Source organism: Callospermophilus lateralis, chromosome 15, assembly GCF_048772815.1.
Source record: "Callospermophilus lateralis isolate mCalLat2 chromosome 15, mCalLat2.hap1, whole genome shotgun sequence".
Taxonomy (NCBI): domain Eukaryota; kingdom Metazoa; phylum Chordata; class Mammalia; order Rodentia; family Sciuridae; genus Callospermophilus; species Callospermophilus lateralis.
Window position 1 is genome coordinate 44,146,958 of NC_135319.1, and position 14,582 is coordinate 44,161,539.

A 14,582-nucleotide genomic window follows, 5' to 3' on the forward strand; every position below is an offset into this window, starting at 1 on the left:
GAACAAATAAATTTAAGCTAAACATGAGAAAGCATAAAGTAAACACGAAATTTAGGGGGAAAAAAGTTGAAGGGGATTTTTTCTTTGAAACTATTAATGCATAAAATTCACCAAGGCTATGAAAATGTTCCTAGTATAAGAAGATAATAAGATGCCAGGCACAGTGGTACACATCTGTAATGCCAGTGACTGGGGAGGCTGAAGTAGGAAGACCCCAAGTTCTAGGCCAGTCTCAGCAACTTATCAAGGTTCTATCTTAAAATAAAAAAATAAAAAGGGGATTGGGATGTAGCTAAGTGATAGAGTATCTCTGGATTCAATCCCCAGTTTTATACACACACACACACACACACACACACCCAGATTAAAGAGATTCAAAAGTACACATAGGCTAGGAGTGTATCTCAGTAGTAGAGAACTTACCTATCCTGTATGAGAACCTGGGTTTAACCCTAGCACTGCAGAAACACATACAAAAACACGACATGCATTGGCTGACCTGACTCTGGATCTTATACTAGATAGGAGAAATGCTATAAAAGACAATATTAGATCACAATGGCATTAGCACATATGGGTATTCCTTATACTATCTTTTTACAACTTTCTATAAATTTGAAATTTGTTCCAATAAGGGGTGGGGGAGAAAGGCAGATAGATTATACACAGAAAACAAAGAATGACTACAAATTTATTATCAGAAACTAGGATAAACAATAAAAAAACCCTCAATTCATAACTAGGCACGGTGGCACATGCCTATAATCCCAGCTACTTAGGAAACTGAGGTAGGAGGATCACAAGTTCAAAGAAAAACTAGGTAATATAGAGAGACCATGTCTTAAAATAAAAAATAAAAAGGACTAGGGATATAGCTCAGTGCCAAAGCACCCCTGGGTTCAATCCCCAGACCATGAAAAAAAAAAAAAAATAGGAAGAGAGAGAAAGATGGTAGATTTAAACCTACCCATAGCTATAAAGACATTAAATGTAAATGGCTTAATCACTCCAGCTAAAAGGCAGCGATTCAGGAGCCTAAGTTTTTTGTTTGTTTGTTTGTTTGCTTGTTTGTTTTTGTGGTGCTGGGGATTGAACCCAGGGCCTTGTGCATATGAGGCAAGCACTCTATCAACTGAGCTATATAACCAACCAAGGCTAAGATTTTAAAACAAAGAAACATATCCAAAACCAATATGATGTCATCTATAAGAAGGTTTTTGCATATAAAGGTACAAATATGTTAAAATAAAATGGATGGAAATATATATATATATATACATATATTGCAACTTAGCAAGGCCCTAAGCAACTCAACAAGACTTTCTCTAAATTAAATTATATATAATATGTAGATACTGATCAAATGAAAGCTGCAATAGCTATATTAACATCAGAAAAAAGTAGACCTTCAGAACAATGCAGAGATAAAGAAAAAATTCGTAATTCTAAAAGCATCATTTCATCAAGAGAACATGAAAAAATCAATAGACTGAAAAGAAATAGGTGAATTCACAATTATTATCAGAAACTAGCTAGAGATTTTAACACTTCTCTCTCAGAAATTAATAAGCAAATAGAAAAGAAATATAGTTACAGAAGACACAAAGATAAAGGATTATAGAATATTATATGGACCGTAGTTTTATTTTGCTTTGTTTTGGTTTGGCTTTTTTGATTTTTGCAGTACTGGGAATCAAATCTAGGGCCTCACATATGCTAGGCAAGCATTCTACTGCTGAATTAGGTTATGAGGATGGAGCCCTCTGATGGGCTAGAGCTCCCTTCTTCTCCAATAGTCCCTCTGCCCCACCTTATGAAGATGTCCATCTGCAAGCCAGAAACCAAACTGGCTGGCATCTCATCTTGGACTTTCCAGCCTGCAATATTGTGAGGAATAAATTTGTTGTTTAAGCCACCCAGTCTGTAGGATTACTGTTAAACCATTCCAGAATGGGTACGACAAACCCCTGACTTAAAAACATCAGAATACACATCTTTTTCAAGGTATAGAACATTTACCAAGACGGATCATATTCTGGACCAGAAAATGGGTCTAAATGCATTTGTAAGACTATAGAAAAATAAACCGAATGCTAGCTAACTAGAAGAATTAGATTAGAAATCAAAAATAAATATGAAAAGCTCTAATTGTTTCTAAGGTAGTGATTACAGGGATTACAGATGTGCACCACCACACCTGGCTTCCCTTACTTTTAAATTTTTATATTTATTATCGGTGTTATTTAATGGGTTTTTCTTTTTTTCAAATACTTATAATTTATTGCTTTTTAAAATTATTTTGGTGCTTCAATTATCTCAGATTTGTCTCTCAAATCTTTCCTGAATTTGCATCTTCCCTGGGTCTTTTTGTGCCTACTTTTGCTCAAATTCCTGTGTTATGTGGATGCTTGTATTATTACTTATTTTATTTTATTTATATATTTTTGGTACTGGGGATTGAACTCTAGGGGGCTTAACCACTGAGCCACATCCCCAGCTCCTTCATTTTGAGACAGGGTCTCTCTAAGTTTTTTAGGGCCTCACTAAGTTGCTGAGGCTGACTTTGCACTTGCAATTCTCCTGCCTCAGCCTCCCTAGCTGCTGGGATTATAGGTGTGTGCCACCACGCCTAGCATGTAGCTGCTTTTAAATGTCTTGATTTCATTGAGTCTTTCCCCTGCAATTTGGGAGACTGAGACAGGAGGACTGCCATGTTTGAACCAGTTCCACAACTCAGCAACACCCCATCTCTAAATAAACTAACAAAAAGTACAAAAAGTACGGTGGGGTATGGCTTAGTGGTAAGGCTCCCCTATGTACAATACCCAGTACCAAAAAGTGGGGGGAGCGGAAGAGGATGAGCAGAGAAGGGCCTGGGGAATATGGCTCAATGGTACAAGCCTGGCATGTTGAAGGTTTTTGTTTTTTTAATTGTAGTTGGATACAATACCTTTATTTCACTTATTTATTTTATGTGGTGCTGAGGATCAAACCCAGGGTATTGCACATGCAAGATGAACGCTCTACTGCTGAGCCATAACCTCAGCCCATGATAAAAGTTTTTTAGACACATAAAAAGCATAAACAATTAAAAAAATGGACTCCATCAAAATTAAATCTTTCTGTTTTTAGCTAGCAGTGGTGATGCATACCTGCAATCCCAGGTACTTGGGAGGCTGAGGTAGCAAGACCACTTGAGCCGGTGAGTTTGAGGCCAGACTGGGCTGCAAAACAAGACCCCATCTCCTGCCTTCCCCTCCAAAAAGAGTTGTTACCCTTTTCCCCTGTCTTAAGTAAGGGAATAAAGAGAACTTCCCTATTTTAAAGATGATAAAACTTCATCGGAGATGTCAGGTGAGATTCAGAGGAACCAAAACAGACCAAATGCAACACGGGAAATAATTGCTACTTTTGTGAAAATTCTATATGTTCTTCAAAGCTTCTAGAAGGAAACTCACCTAAATTGGAGGTCTAAGTTTAAAGTAGTACTAGAAAATGCCTACAGGCTTTTATAGCCATCTGCTGTCATTCTATTATCACTAAAATCCCTTCCATATAATGTAGATAATGGTCCCTTACTTATTTCCTCTTTTATGCTGTGCTTATTTCCTCCTGTTATCAGTACCTGATGTAAAAGCAAAAAGCAGGCCATGCCAGTATGCAGTCTTCCTAAAAGCAGGAAGGAAGTACTTCAGACTGATTAAGGCATGACATTTATGGACAATCTCATTCAGGCCAAATTAAAGTAATCTTTCCAATATTTGTTCTGTGTCAGCCCATGCCAGCAGCCAAAAAAATGAGAAAATAAAAGTGAGCATACACTTAATACAAAGAGAAAAAAGAAGACTAATTTATTTCAATTCAATTGTCTCATAATGAGGTATCTGTAACATTCCAAAGAATATTCAACTGGTGAGTATTTACAAGATAAAATAATTTCAAAACTTTCAAGCCTCTGCCCACTAAAAAATTAGCAGCCTATATGACACTTCAGTGTTCCTGATCTACCCAACCTTCCATTACCACCAAGAATGAAATCATCTCTTGGGTTTTTTTTTTTTTTTTTGGTACCAGGTATTGAACCCAGGGACACTTAACCACTAAACAACATTCTCAGACCTCTTTTATTTTTTATTTAAAGGCAGGGTCTTGCTGAGTTGCTTAGGTCCTCACTAAATTGCTGAGGCTCACTTTGAACCTGAAATCTGTCTCAGTCTCCAGAATTGCTGGGATTACAAATGTGCACCACCATGCCCAGCCGAAATCATCTTGCTTTGAAAAATGATGTTCTGATGATTCACTTTTTATAACATCCACATTTCTCTACATATTTGAGCATTTGACTTATAGCTATGGCCTTGTTTTAGCACCTGAATGCCATGTTAGTCATTTAAAAATGGGTCATACAAACCAGGCACGGGGTAATGCCTGTAATCCCAGCAATTCACAAAGCTGAGGCAAGAGGATCACAAGTTCAAGGTCAGCTTCACAATTTAGCAAAACTGTCTCAAAAATGAAAAATAAAAGGACCAGGGATGAAGTTCAGTGGTAAAGTGCCCATAAATTCAATCCTCAAGGTAAAAACCTTTTAAGAATGGTAATACCAAGTATTAACAAAAGTAGGAAAAAGAAACTCAAAACTCTAATTTGAAGAATAAGGTTCTATAAAATTTCCTGAAGGTAATTTAGATTTATACATAAAAAAATCTCAAACACACATACTGTTTCTGTAGAATTTAAGTAAGTACTGATCATAATGTATGGAGATTACTCATTATAGCAATTATGTATAATAATAAGAAAATAGAAATTAAAATAATAGAAACAATAAAATAAAGGTTAAACAGTTACATATCTGTATAATGAAACCAAAAAGAAAAAAAATCAAGCCATCTGAGCCAGGCATGGAGGCACACATCTGTAGTCCCAGCTTGGGAAGTTGAGGTGAATCACCTGAATTTACAACTTTAAGCTTGAGCAACATATTGAAACCCCAACTCAAAATATAAAATCAATTCATCTGAATAGCTGAAAAATCAGATGATGATGATGATGATGATGATTTTAATTATCACTGAAATAATTTCCTTCCTAGTCTCCAAAAAGAAAGCAAAATATTAAGGTTTTTGTTCAATGATAAAATAATGTTCATGATATAATACTATGTTTCAAAAATGCAGAACATAAAATCATGTATAAGCCAACTTTTATCTTTTAAATATGAGTGTACAAACACATTGATACATATACATATATTTGAAAAAAATATGCCACAATACCATCTCTCAGAGATAGGTTACAGATCATTTTTTATTAGTATTTTCTATAATAAGCTATATTATTTCCATACTTTCTTTTTAATTGATGAACTTTTATTTTTTCATTTAGATGGGGTCTATGTTACCCAAAACCTGAACTCAGATTCTCCAGCTTGCCAGCCTCCCAAGTAGCTGGAACTATAGGCACATACCACCATGCCCATCTTAACTTCATTTTTTAAATCAACTAAAACTATATTCAAAAGGAATTTTAAAACTTGTTTTTAAATCTGGATTATCTGCTATTATTATCCTAGTCATAAGCACTTCACTTTTTACATATTCATGACAATTTTTTTCTCTTCAGTAGTGAGAACTGAACCCAGGGGCAGTCTACCACTGAGTCACATTGCCAGCCATTTTCATTTCTTTGTTCTAAGCCTGAGATGGGGTTTCACTAAATTGTTGAGGCTGGCCTCAAAATTCTGACCCTTCTGCCTCAGCCTCCCAAGTAGCTTGAGATTATAGGCATATGCCACTTGCTCCCCAGCTCCCAGAAATAGTTACTTTTCATGGTGAGAAAAGTTTCTATCTTTCTGCTTATTTCAATTATGAACCATTTTTATATTTTTTTTATATTGACTTTTTCTTTTAACTTTTTGTTTTGCTTACTGCTTACCATGGAACACTTTTCCAGCACTTCTTCCTGGAACTTCAGGAATCCTTCTTGAACTTCAGTTTCATTGAGGAAAAAGGCAAGAAAGTGAGTGAAGGGCTGTTTTCTTCTAAAAGTGTCCAAAAGAACATCAATCCGAGTTCGGGCTGAAATTACACCATTTCGATGCTGGCCAGTGATCACTGCAAGCAAAGAAAAGTGAAAACACTTGAAGGCCACCAGCTTGGGATAGAGATCATCTCTAGGGAACTAAAAAGGTTATGAATGTGCATATACATCTGAACAGGGACAGGGCCAAAGCTAAGAAAACTACTAATAAATTCAATCTAAGCAGAATGAAGTTTAAAAATAGAGTATATTGAAGAGTCATAGTGGTACACACCTATAATCCCAGCTACTCAGGAGGCTGAAGCAGAAGGATCACAAGTTTGAGGATAGCCTGTGCAACTCAGAGAGACCCAATCTTAAAACTAAAAAGGGGGATGGGAATCTAGTTCAGTGGTGAAATATTTGTTTAGTATGCATGAGGCCGTGGGGTCTTTCCCAGTATCAAAAAAAAAAAAAAAGAGGATCTTTAAGACCAACAAATGAAGTAAAAAAGTACAAAGCAAACCTTAAACATTGCTAATAGGCAAATAAAATAGTATAGCTGATATGGGAAAGTTTGACAGTTCCTTTAAAAAATTAAACACAGAATTACCATATGACCCAGAAATTCCCCTCCTGGGAACACCTACCATAAGTAAAAATAGATGTTCAATCAGGCACAATAGTGCACACCTGTAATCTCACTGTATCAGGAGGCTGAGACAGGAGGATTGCAAGTTAGAGGCCAGTTTGGCAATTTAGCAAGACCCCGTTTAAAAAAACAAAAATTTTTTTAAAGGGCTGGAAATAGAGCTCAGTGGTAGATCATTCCTGGGATTCAGTCCCCAGTACCAAAAAAAGAAAAAAAATTCTTTTTTTTTTAACTTAAGCTTTAGAGAAAAAGTTAAGTTTTTATTCTTACAATTCTAATAAAACAAGTATTTATTTTAATAAAAGTCCTTCCAAGATGTTAAAAGTTCTTATACTAGAGTTTGTTTACTATACCAAAGGACCAGCAAAAACTCTGTCCTGCACTGCTCAATATGAGAACCCACATACAACAAGCTAAATTAAATAGAAGTAAATAAATTAAAAATTTGGTTTCTCAGTCACTTCAGCCATATTTCAAGTACTCATAGTCACATGCCAAGGGCTCCTGTTTGTACAGTGTAGATATAGAACATTCTGGTCATCGAAGAAAATTCTTTAGACCAACATTACTCTAAAAGCAACTGCTAGTTATCTGTCAAGATAATTATTCTTACACAGCACAAAATGAAAAGAATATTCGTAATTTTTTTCTGCCAAAATGTAATACAATCTCTTGAGTGTTTATGGAAAATGGATTACTAGTAGCTGGGTATGGGGGCATGTACCTACAGTCCCAGCACTGGGGAGACTGGCTGAGCCAAGGGCATCACCAGAGCTCATGGAGTTGAGACTAGCCTGGGCAACACAGCAAGACCCCATCTCAAAAAAAAAGAAAGAAAATGGATTATTGGAGGCTACTGCCCTTTTGGATTCTGAAAAAACCCTGTCATTTTAGAATGAGTTTTTTAATATGTTGTCTCTACAGTGCCTCTCAAAGCCACTGAAAACAAAAGTTTGTGCCTTTAATTCACAATAACATTTAGTACAGTCATTTTATGGCTTGATTTACATCAATGAACTGTTTTTGCTCATCTGAGCAATATTTGAAACAGATTATGTTATTTTCATTATTACTCTTATGATTTCCTTCCTAGTCTACAAAACAAGATTTAAAACCTTTATAGAGAACACATATTAAAAGGGTTGAACTGGGCCGGGGTTGTAGCTCAGTGGTGTAGTGCGTTTGCCTCTCATGTTTGAGGCACTGAATTCGATCCTCAGCACCACATTAAAAATAAGGAAATACAAGAATGGTATTATGTCCATCTACAACTAACATATTTTTTTTAAAAAAGGGTTGAACTTTGTTTCATATTCTCTTATCTCACTGGTTTTTCTGTAGCTCTAACTTGAAACAATTCACAAATTCCATTTCAAGTTACCAAAGCATAAAAGAAATCTAATGCACAAGGACATCTGGAAGCTTCAGTTTATCAACGCATGGCTGAGTATAAAGTCAAGGCCCTGGTATTAAATCTAAAGGAGGATGTCTATTTCTCTTCTCATTTGGAAGATTGATACTGATCTATCATAAAAAGGCCAACTGCTACTGGATCCTAGAAAATAAAGTCCCTGAACACCTCAGTTCAATTACATTACTCCATTCAGGTGCAAAAGTGATTACAAATGTAACACACATACTGAGCCTTACCAATTTCTCCCTCTTGTCCAGGTTTAGGGATGCTAATAGAAGTTTTGGTCTCCATTTCTATTTTCTTCCTAGTGTCCCCTCTCTTTCCAACTATATGCCTGTAATTAAAAAAAAAAAAAAAAATTTAACAGAGGCAAATTAAATCAAAATGTTCCAAAATAAGAAATCCTAGCTGTTTTAAACTGTGTGACCAAAGATACTCTTAAAGAAAAATCCTTCAGTAAAAGCTCGATTTTTTATTATAATTTTGATTATGGTTTTTTATTATGAGTCATCTAGCTTCATAGAACATGCTACATTACATTCACTGGCAAAATGATGCTATCGCTAATACAAGGTATAGGTACAATAACCATGCCCAACCCTTGTTTGCTGAAAATTAGATTCAAAATCTGGGTCTGTGGCACAATGAAAAGAACTCTGGCATAGTCTCAAAGGGCACTTTCAGCCTTCAACAGGTCTACAATTTGAGGGAGTAGAATCTTGTCCATTTTGTAGAACAAATTAACCGTATTATGAGTTTGTCCTAAGGGAATTATCCTTGATTTATTAAATAAGGGTAATAAGCTTAGCAAAAAACAAGGTTCACCATTCAGGATAGATTCAAAAGCACAAAGAGTAAACACATGACCCTCAAGCTAAATTCATCATATAGACATGTTTTATTTAGGACATTTCATATAAAATATACATATTTGCAAGTTCTTGAGAAAAACTAGAAGATCTGACAACTCATGGCAACAATGGCCAATTCTCGAACACCCCCTTAAACAGGAGACACAAGCTATCATAATCCCCACCATTCCCTATGATCTTTCATTTACCCCACCTCTCTCACTTACTGATTCATTTACTTACTTGTCTAGCCTTTTTATATAAATAAGCCTGACAATCTAGGGTTATCTTCTGGAGCCCATAGTAATTAGATGTGTCAAAGTGAATGAGACCAGGGATCTCAGGAGAGAAGTTTCAGAATCTATGAAGTACTAAGAGACCATTCCCCAGGACCATAAGATTAAGATAAAGAGCTCCCTGTTACCAACTTATTTCAGCTTCTAAGATTTCATATGATTTCATTATACAACCAATACTATGGGTGACTTATATCCTGGTAGTAGGGGATGTTGAACCTAGGGCCTCATACATGCTAGGCTACAACATTTTCTCATTAGTTTTCACATAGGATAACCAAGTCTAATTATGTCCATTAAGATCTACTCTGTTTTTTAATTTTTTCATTTGTTCTTTTTAGGTTTACATGACAATATAAATGTACTTTGACGTATCATACATACATGGAGTATAACTTCCCATTCTTGGTACTCGACATGGAGATTCAATGGTCATGTATTCATATATGAACACAAGAAAGTTATACCCAATTCATTTTTCTTCCTTCCTATTCCCATCCCTTCCCTACTCTGGTTTTGTAATTTTTTGTTTTTGTTTTTTTGTTTTTTTTCCAAATAAGACATTAGGTTGTGGATGTAGCTCAGTGGGGAGCTCATCTAGCATGTACAAGGCCCTGGGTTCAATCCCCAGCATCACACACACACACACACACACACACAAAAAAAAAACAATGAAGAAGTTTAAAAAGAGGATTGAAATTTCTTTAAACAAGCTCCTGTTTGTTGATATGTGGCTAGCAGACAAGCCTATTATAAACTGTAGTTGGCTTAAACTGTTAATTATAGTTTAGACTTCACTACCTTAAAAAGGAAGTAGTTGAAGTCAGAGGCTTTAGAGGGCTGGGTTTGTGGCTCAGTGGTAGAGCGCTCACCTAGCACATGTGAGGCACTGGGTTCTATCTCTCAGCACTACCTTAAAAAAATAAATAAATAAACTGGGCAGAGTGGTGCCTGTGATCCCAGTGGCTCAGGAAGCTGAGACGGGTGAATCACGTGTTCAAAACCAGCCTCAGCAACAAGGCACTAAGCAACTCAGTGAGATCCTGTCTCTAAATAAAATACAAAAAAGGGCTTGGGATGTGGCTCAATGGTTGAGTGCCTCTGAGTTTAATCCCCAGTAACCCCCGCAAAAAAAAAAAAAAGGATTTAGCAGAGCCAACATCTGATCTAACAGGCAAGTCATCTAGTATATAATGAAGACTCAGAATATATGGATTCAAAAGATCAAGTTAGAATCCGATTTCTAAGGAATTTTTATACATCTTAGAGGTAGGACACATATACATTAAGACACTGATTTTGTCAGGAAACTCAGTTACAATTTTGTAAAATCATGTTTCTTAGGGAAAAATGTTAGCATAGCCTGAAAAGAAAGGAAGGAGTCAGGGTTAGCTTTGGTTTCCTATTGGCCACATTCCAAAATTTAATCCTAAATAGGTATTTCAAAATGCTCTCAAGGTTGATGAAAATGAAACTATGCTGGTTGGCAATTAAGTGTATGAGTCCACATTTGTAGATCTCCTCCCAGAATAGATCTACTTCATTTGGTATAACACAGAAAACAATAATAACTTATGTATGTCCTAGACCAGTTTATGTTCAAAGGTATAAGACCAAAAGTCAGCCACGAGTTGACAATATTCTTTTTTTTTTAGACAGATACATTTTTAATACCTTTATTTTATTTATTCATTTTTATGTGGTACCGAGGATCAAACGCACGCAGTGCCTCGCACATGCTAGGCAAGTGCTCTACCACTGAGCTATAACTGCAGCCCAAGTTGACAATATTCTATTAGTGGTTACTATGGAACAGAATATGGGCAAACATGCATGCAAGCAAGCACAGACTGCAGTGATCACAAACTTCCAAGCAATTTATAAAGATGATCCTGGGGCGGCAGGTGCAGCTCTGTGGTAGAGTGCTTGCCTGGCATTCACAAAGCCCTGTGTTCAAGATTATCTGCACTACAAAAAGGAAAAAAAGAAGGGGCTGGCGATATAGCTCAGTTGCTAGAGTGCTTGCCTCACATGCACAAGGCCCTGGTTTCAATCCCCAGCACAAAAAAAAAAAAAAAAAAAAAACAAGGAAAAAAAGAAAACTCTGGAAAAAGCATAGCAGTCGTTTCACAAACATTAGGAGTTAATTGATCAGACATGTTCTTTCCCTCAAGAAGCTTCCCACCTAGTGAAGGAGACATCACATAGTACACAAATAAATACAAACACAGATTGTGATAAATGCCATAAAGGAAAAGTAGAATTGTTATGAAAACAGTAGAGAAATCAATGTGGATGACAGGGATGACTTCTCTAAGGAAGGAGAATATAACTGGGTGAGAAAAAGGAAAGTTTCTAAGGCAAAAGAAACAGCATGTTCAAAAGTTCTAAGGTAGAAAGGAGAACTGAAGAAAACCAGATGGGTATAAGCCAAAGACAGGGAAAGAGTGGTATGAACTAAGACTAAAAAAATAAGAGTCTCTTAAGTAATGCTCAAGATTTTGGTCACTACTCTAATTCCATCTTCAATGGAAAACCACTGATGGATTTTAAGCAGAGGTGGTAAAATGATCCTGTCTTTTAAAATGATCATTCAACCCTCAATGTGAAAAACTGACTTGGAAGAGTAAGAACCAATGTGTAAAAACCAAAATGGGTTATTTTAAGAAAGCCATAGGAAAGGCAGAAAGGGTAGCAATGAAGACAATGATAAGTGGTAAATTCAAAGGATATTTCAGAGGTAAAATCAATAGGAAGTGGCAATATACATGGTATGATAAGATTAATCTATAATCAGGCCTTTGACGTTTTAGGACATAAAATACTATTTTATCATTAAGCAATCATGGTTTTAAGGTGAAAGTGTGGAAGATGACAGTCAGCTTCCTGCTGAGTTTCCTGGAAATGCCACCCTGTGATCAGCTAGGGACTTCATTCACTCACTTGTAGAGCAGGCTGGGAGCACTCACGGTAGACCGGAATCCTTGCGGGGTCTGCTCCACCTCATAGGCATCACAGGGCTCATCAGCATACTCCATCGCATCTGCAGAGAAACCACAATTACTCTTCAGAAATGCTGTTGCTGCTTCTCCCCACCTGTCAATCTCTCTCAGGATTTTAAAAACACAAAGCACAGGCATTAAGAATATCCCAACACATTACATCACAGAACACTGCTCTGATGGTCTTCCTGACCTGCTCTTTTAAGAAATAAAAATGTTTTTTAATAAATGACTATTTTATATCTGTCAGTCTTGGAACCTTATACATATACCAGTATTTAACCATTTTCTCTTAAAAAGCTAAGACACAAGGGCTGGGAATATAGCGAAATGGTACAGTGCTTGCCTAGCATGTGCAAGGCCCTGGGTTTGATTTCCAGTACCACAAAAAAATAATAATAATAAATAAGAATGAAAGAAAAAGAAAGCTCAGACACAATAATCAATTTTTGTACTATTTTTTATAATTCACATAAAATTCACTCTTTAAAGTATACAATTCAGTTGAACACAGTGGCACACACCTGTAATCCCAGCTACTTGGAAGACTGAGGTCTCAAAAGTTTGAGATCACCCTTGGCAACTTAAGACGACCCTGGCTCAAAATAAAATTAAAATGGCTGAGGATGTAGCTCAATGGTAGGGCACTTGACTAGCATACCTGAGTTCAATTACCAGAACTGCAAAATAAATACAGAATTCAGTGACTTTTAATATTAAGACACAGACTACTTCAGTGACTGAGACACTGGGAGAACTTACTCCATTCAGCCCAGACACAGGGAAAAGAGGAGGGATAAAGGAGATAAGGGCCTCAAGAATGACAAGAGACAATGGAGAGGATGAGAGAGCACATTGACCCGGAGACTTAGGGTCCAATGGAAAGGCTCATAATCCAAAAGGGAAAAGTCACAAAACACTTGCAAAGGCCCTGTTTATGCATTAAATCCAAGCCCAAGGTAAACACCCTGAAAATATTTATAACCCATCTAAACTGTTTATTTCTTAAAACTACCTATATTAAAATAAAGTTAGTTGTAACTTTGGAATGGCCAATCTGTGGCTACAAAAAAGAAAAATAATAAAATATTAACAGCTAACATTATTGGTCACTGGACTAATCCTTTATGTATGTTCCTTTATTTTGATAATATGGATTACTTCACAGAAAAAGTAATGTAATTTTGTCACAGAATATTAGTGATTAATATTTTCTATAATTATCCTTTGTAACATTTAAGTCTCTGTACAAAGATTAAACATGACTTATGAACTACAACAAGAATGCCTCATGGGCTGGGGTTGTAGCTCAGCGGTGGAGCTCTCACCTAGCAGATGCAAGGCCCTGGGTTCGATCCTCAGTACCACATAAAAATAAAATAAGAAAATAAATATTAAAATATAAAAATAAATAAAAAATAAATATTAAAAAAAAAAAGAATGCCTCAAACAAACTCTTGAATCCATGCAAATGGAACTATGAGAAGCCAAATGTCTCCAATTCTAGTACTAATACAGAAATACAGCGAAACAAAACTAAGGATTGCTCCTACAATGGGCTTGGGTTGTGGCTCAGGGGTGGAGCGCTCACCTAGCTCATGCAAGGCCCTGGGTTCGATTCTCAGCACCACATTAAAAAAAAAAAAAAATTGAAGGTATTGTGTCCATCTACAGTTTAAAAAAAAAAAAAAGAATTGCTCCTTCAAGAGAGAAGGCATTTTTTTTTCCTTTCTTTTTTTTTTTTTTTTTTTTGGTGTGTGTATGTATGCGTGCATGTGTATAGTAGGAATACCAGTTGAACGTAATCATAGCAAGCCCACAAGAAACCTTTGTTCCTGAACTTATTTTTTGTGGTGCTGGAGATGGAACTCAGGGCTTCACACACGTAGGCAAGCTCTCTACCACTGAGCAACATCCACAGCTCAATACATTTTACTTCTAACCTGATTTAAGAATAACTACCTTGATAGAAATCTTCGTCATCTTCTTCATGTTGGTAAGTCTTCTCTTGGATAGGGTTCTTCCTGTAATTTCGTCCATCAATTGTTATAAGCTGTGGGCGCAGAACTTCCATGACACCTTCTCCAAATAATATTCTATCGAAATCCTGAAAAATAAATTACCATCTTATCTTTTTTTAGAAATAAAAATCCTATCTCTATTTAATGGATCATTATATAGGTTTAAAAGGATATAATTGGGCATTAGTTCACAATACATCCTAAGCAAAAGAAATACTGATTTCCATTTGATTTCTCCAACAAAAAGTCAATTGTATTTTCCACACTATTTCATTTCATTCATGTCTCATTCTAGACAGCAAGGTGATATGTGTACTCTCACCCC

The 14,582-nt window shown here is 36.1% G+C and overlaps 1 protein-coding gene across 1 annotated transcript in view; it reads right to left on the reverse strand.

Annotated features, from left to right (window-relative positions):
- Positions 1 to 14,582, reverse strand: part of Ascc1 (activating signal cointegrator 1 complex subunit 1) — a 94,202-nt gene that overhangs the window by 77,701 nt on the left and 1,919 nt on the right. The window contains exons 2-5 of the mRNA XM_077105512.1: positions 14,199 to 14,343; positions 12,178 to 12,277; positions 8,324 to 8,421; positions 5,938 to 6,116 (exon numbers count right to left, since the gene is read on the reverse strand). Coding sequence (XP_076961627.1) covers positions 5,938 to 6,116; positions 8,324 to 8,421; positions 12,178 to 12,277; positions 14,199 to 14,310 — 489 coding nt within the window. The 5' untranslated portion in view covers positions 14,311 to 14,343. The remainder of the gene's footprint in view (positions 1 to 5,937; positions 6,117 to 8,323; positions 8,422 to 12,177; positions 12,278 to 14,198; positions 14,344 to 14,582) is intronic.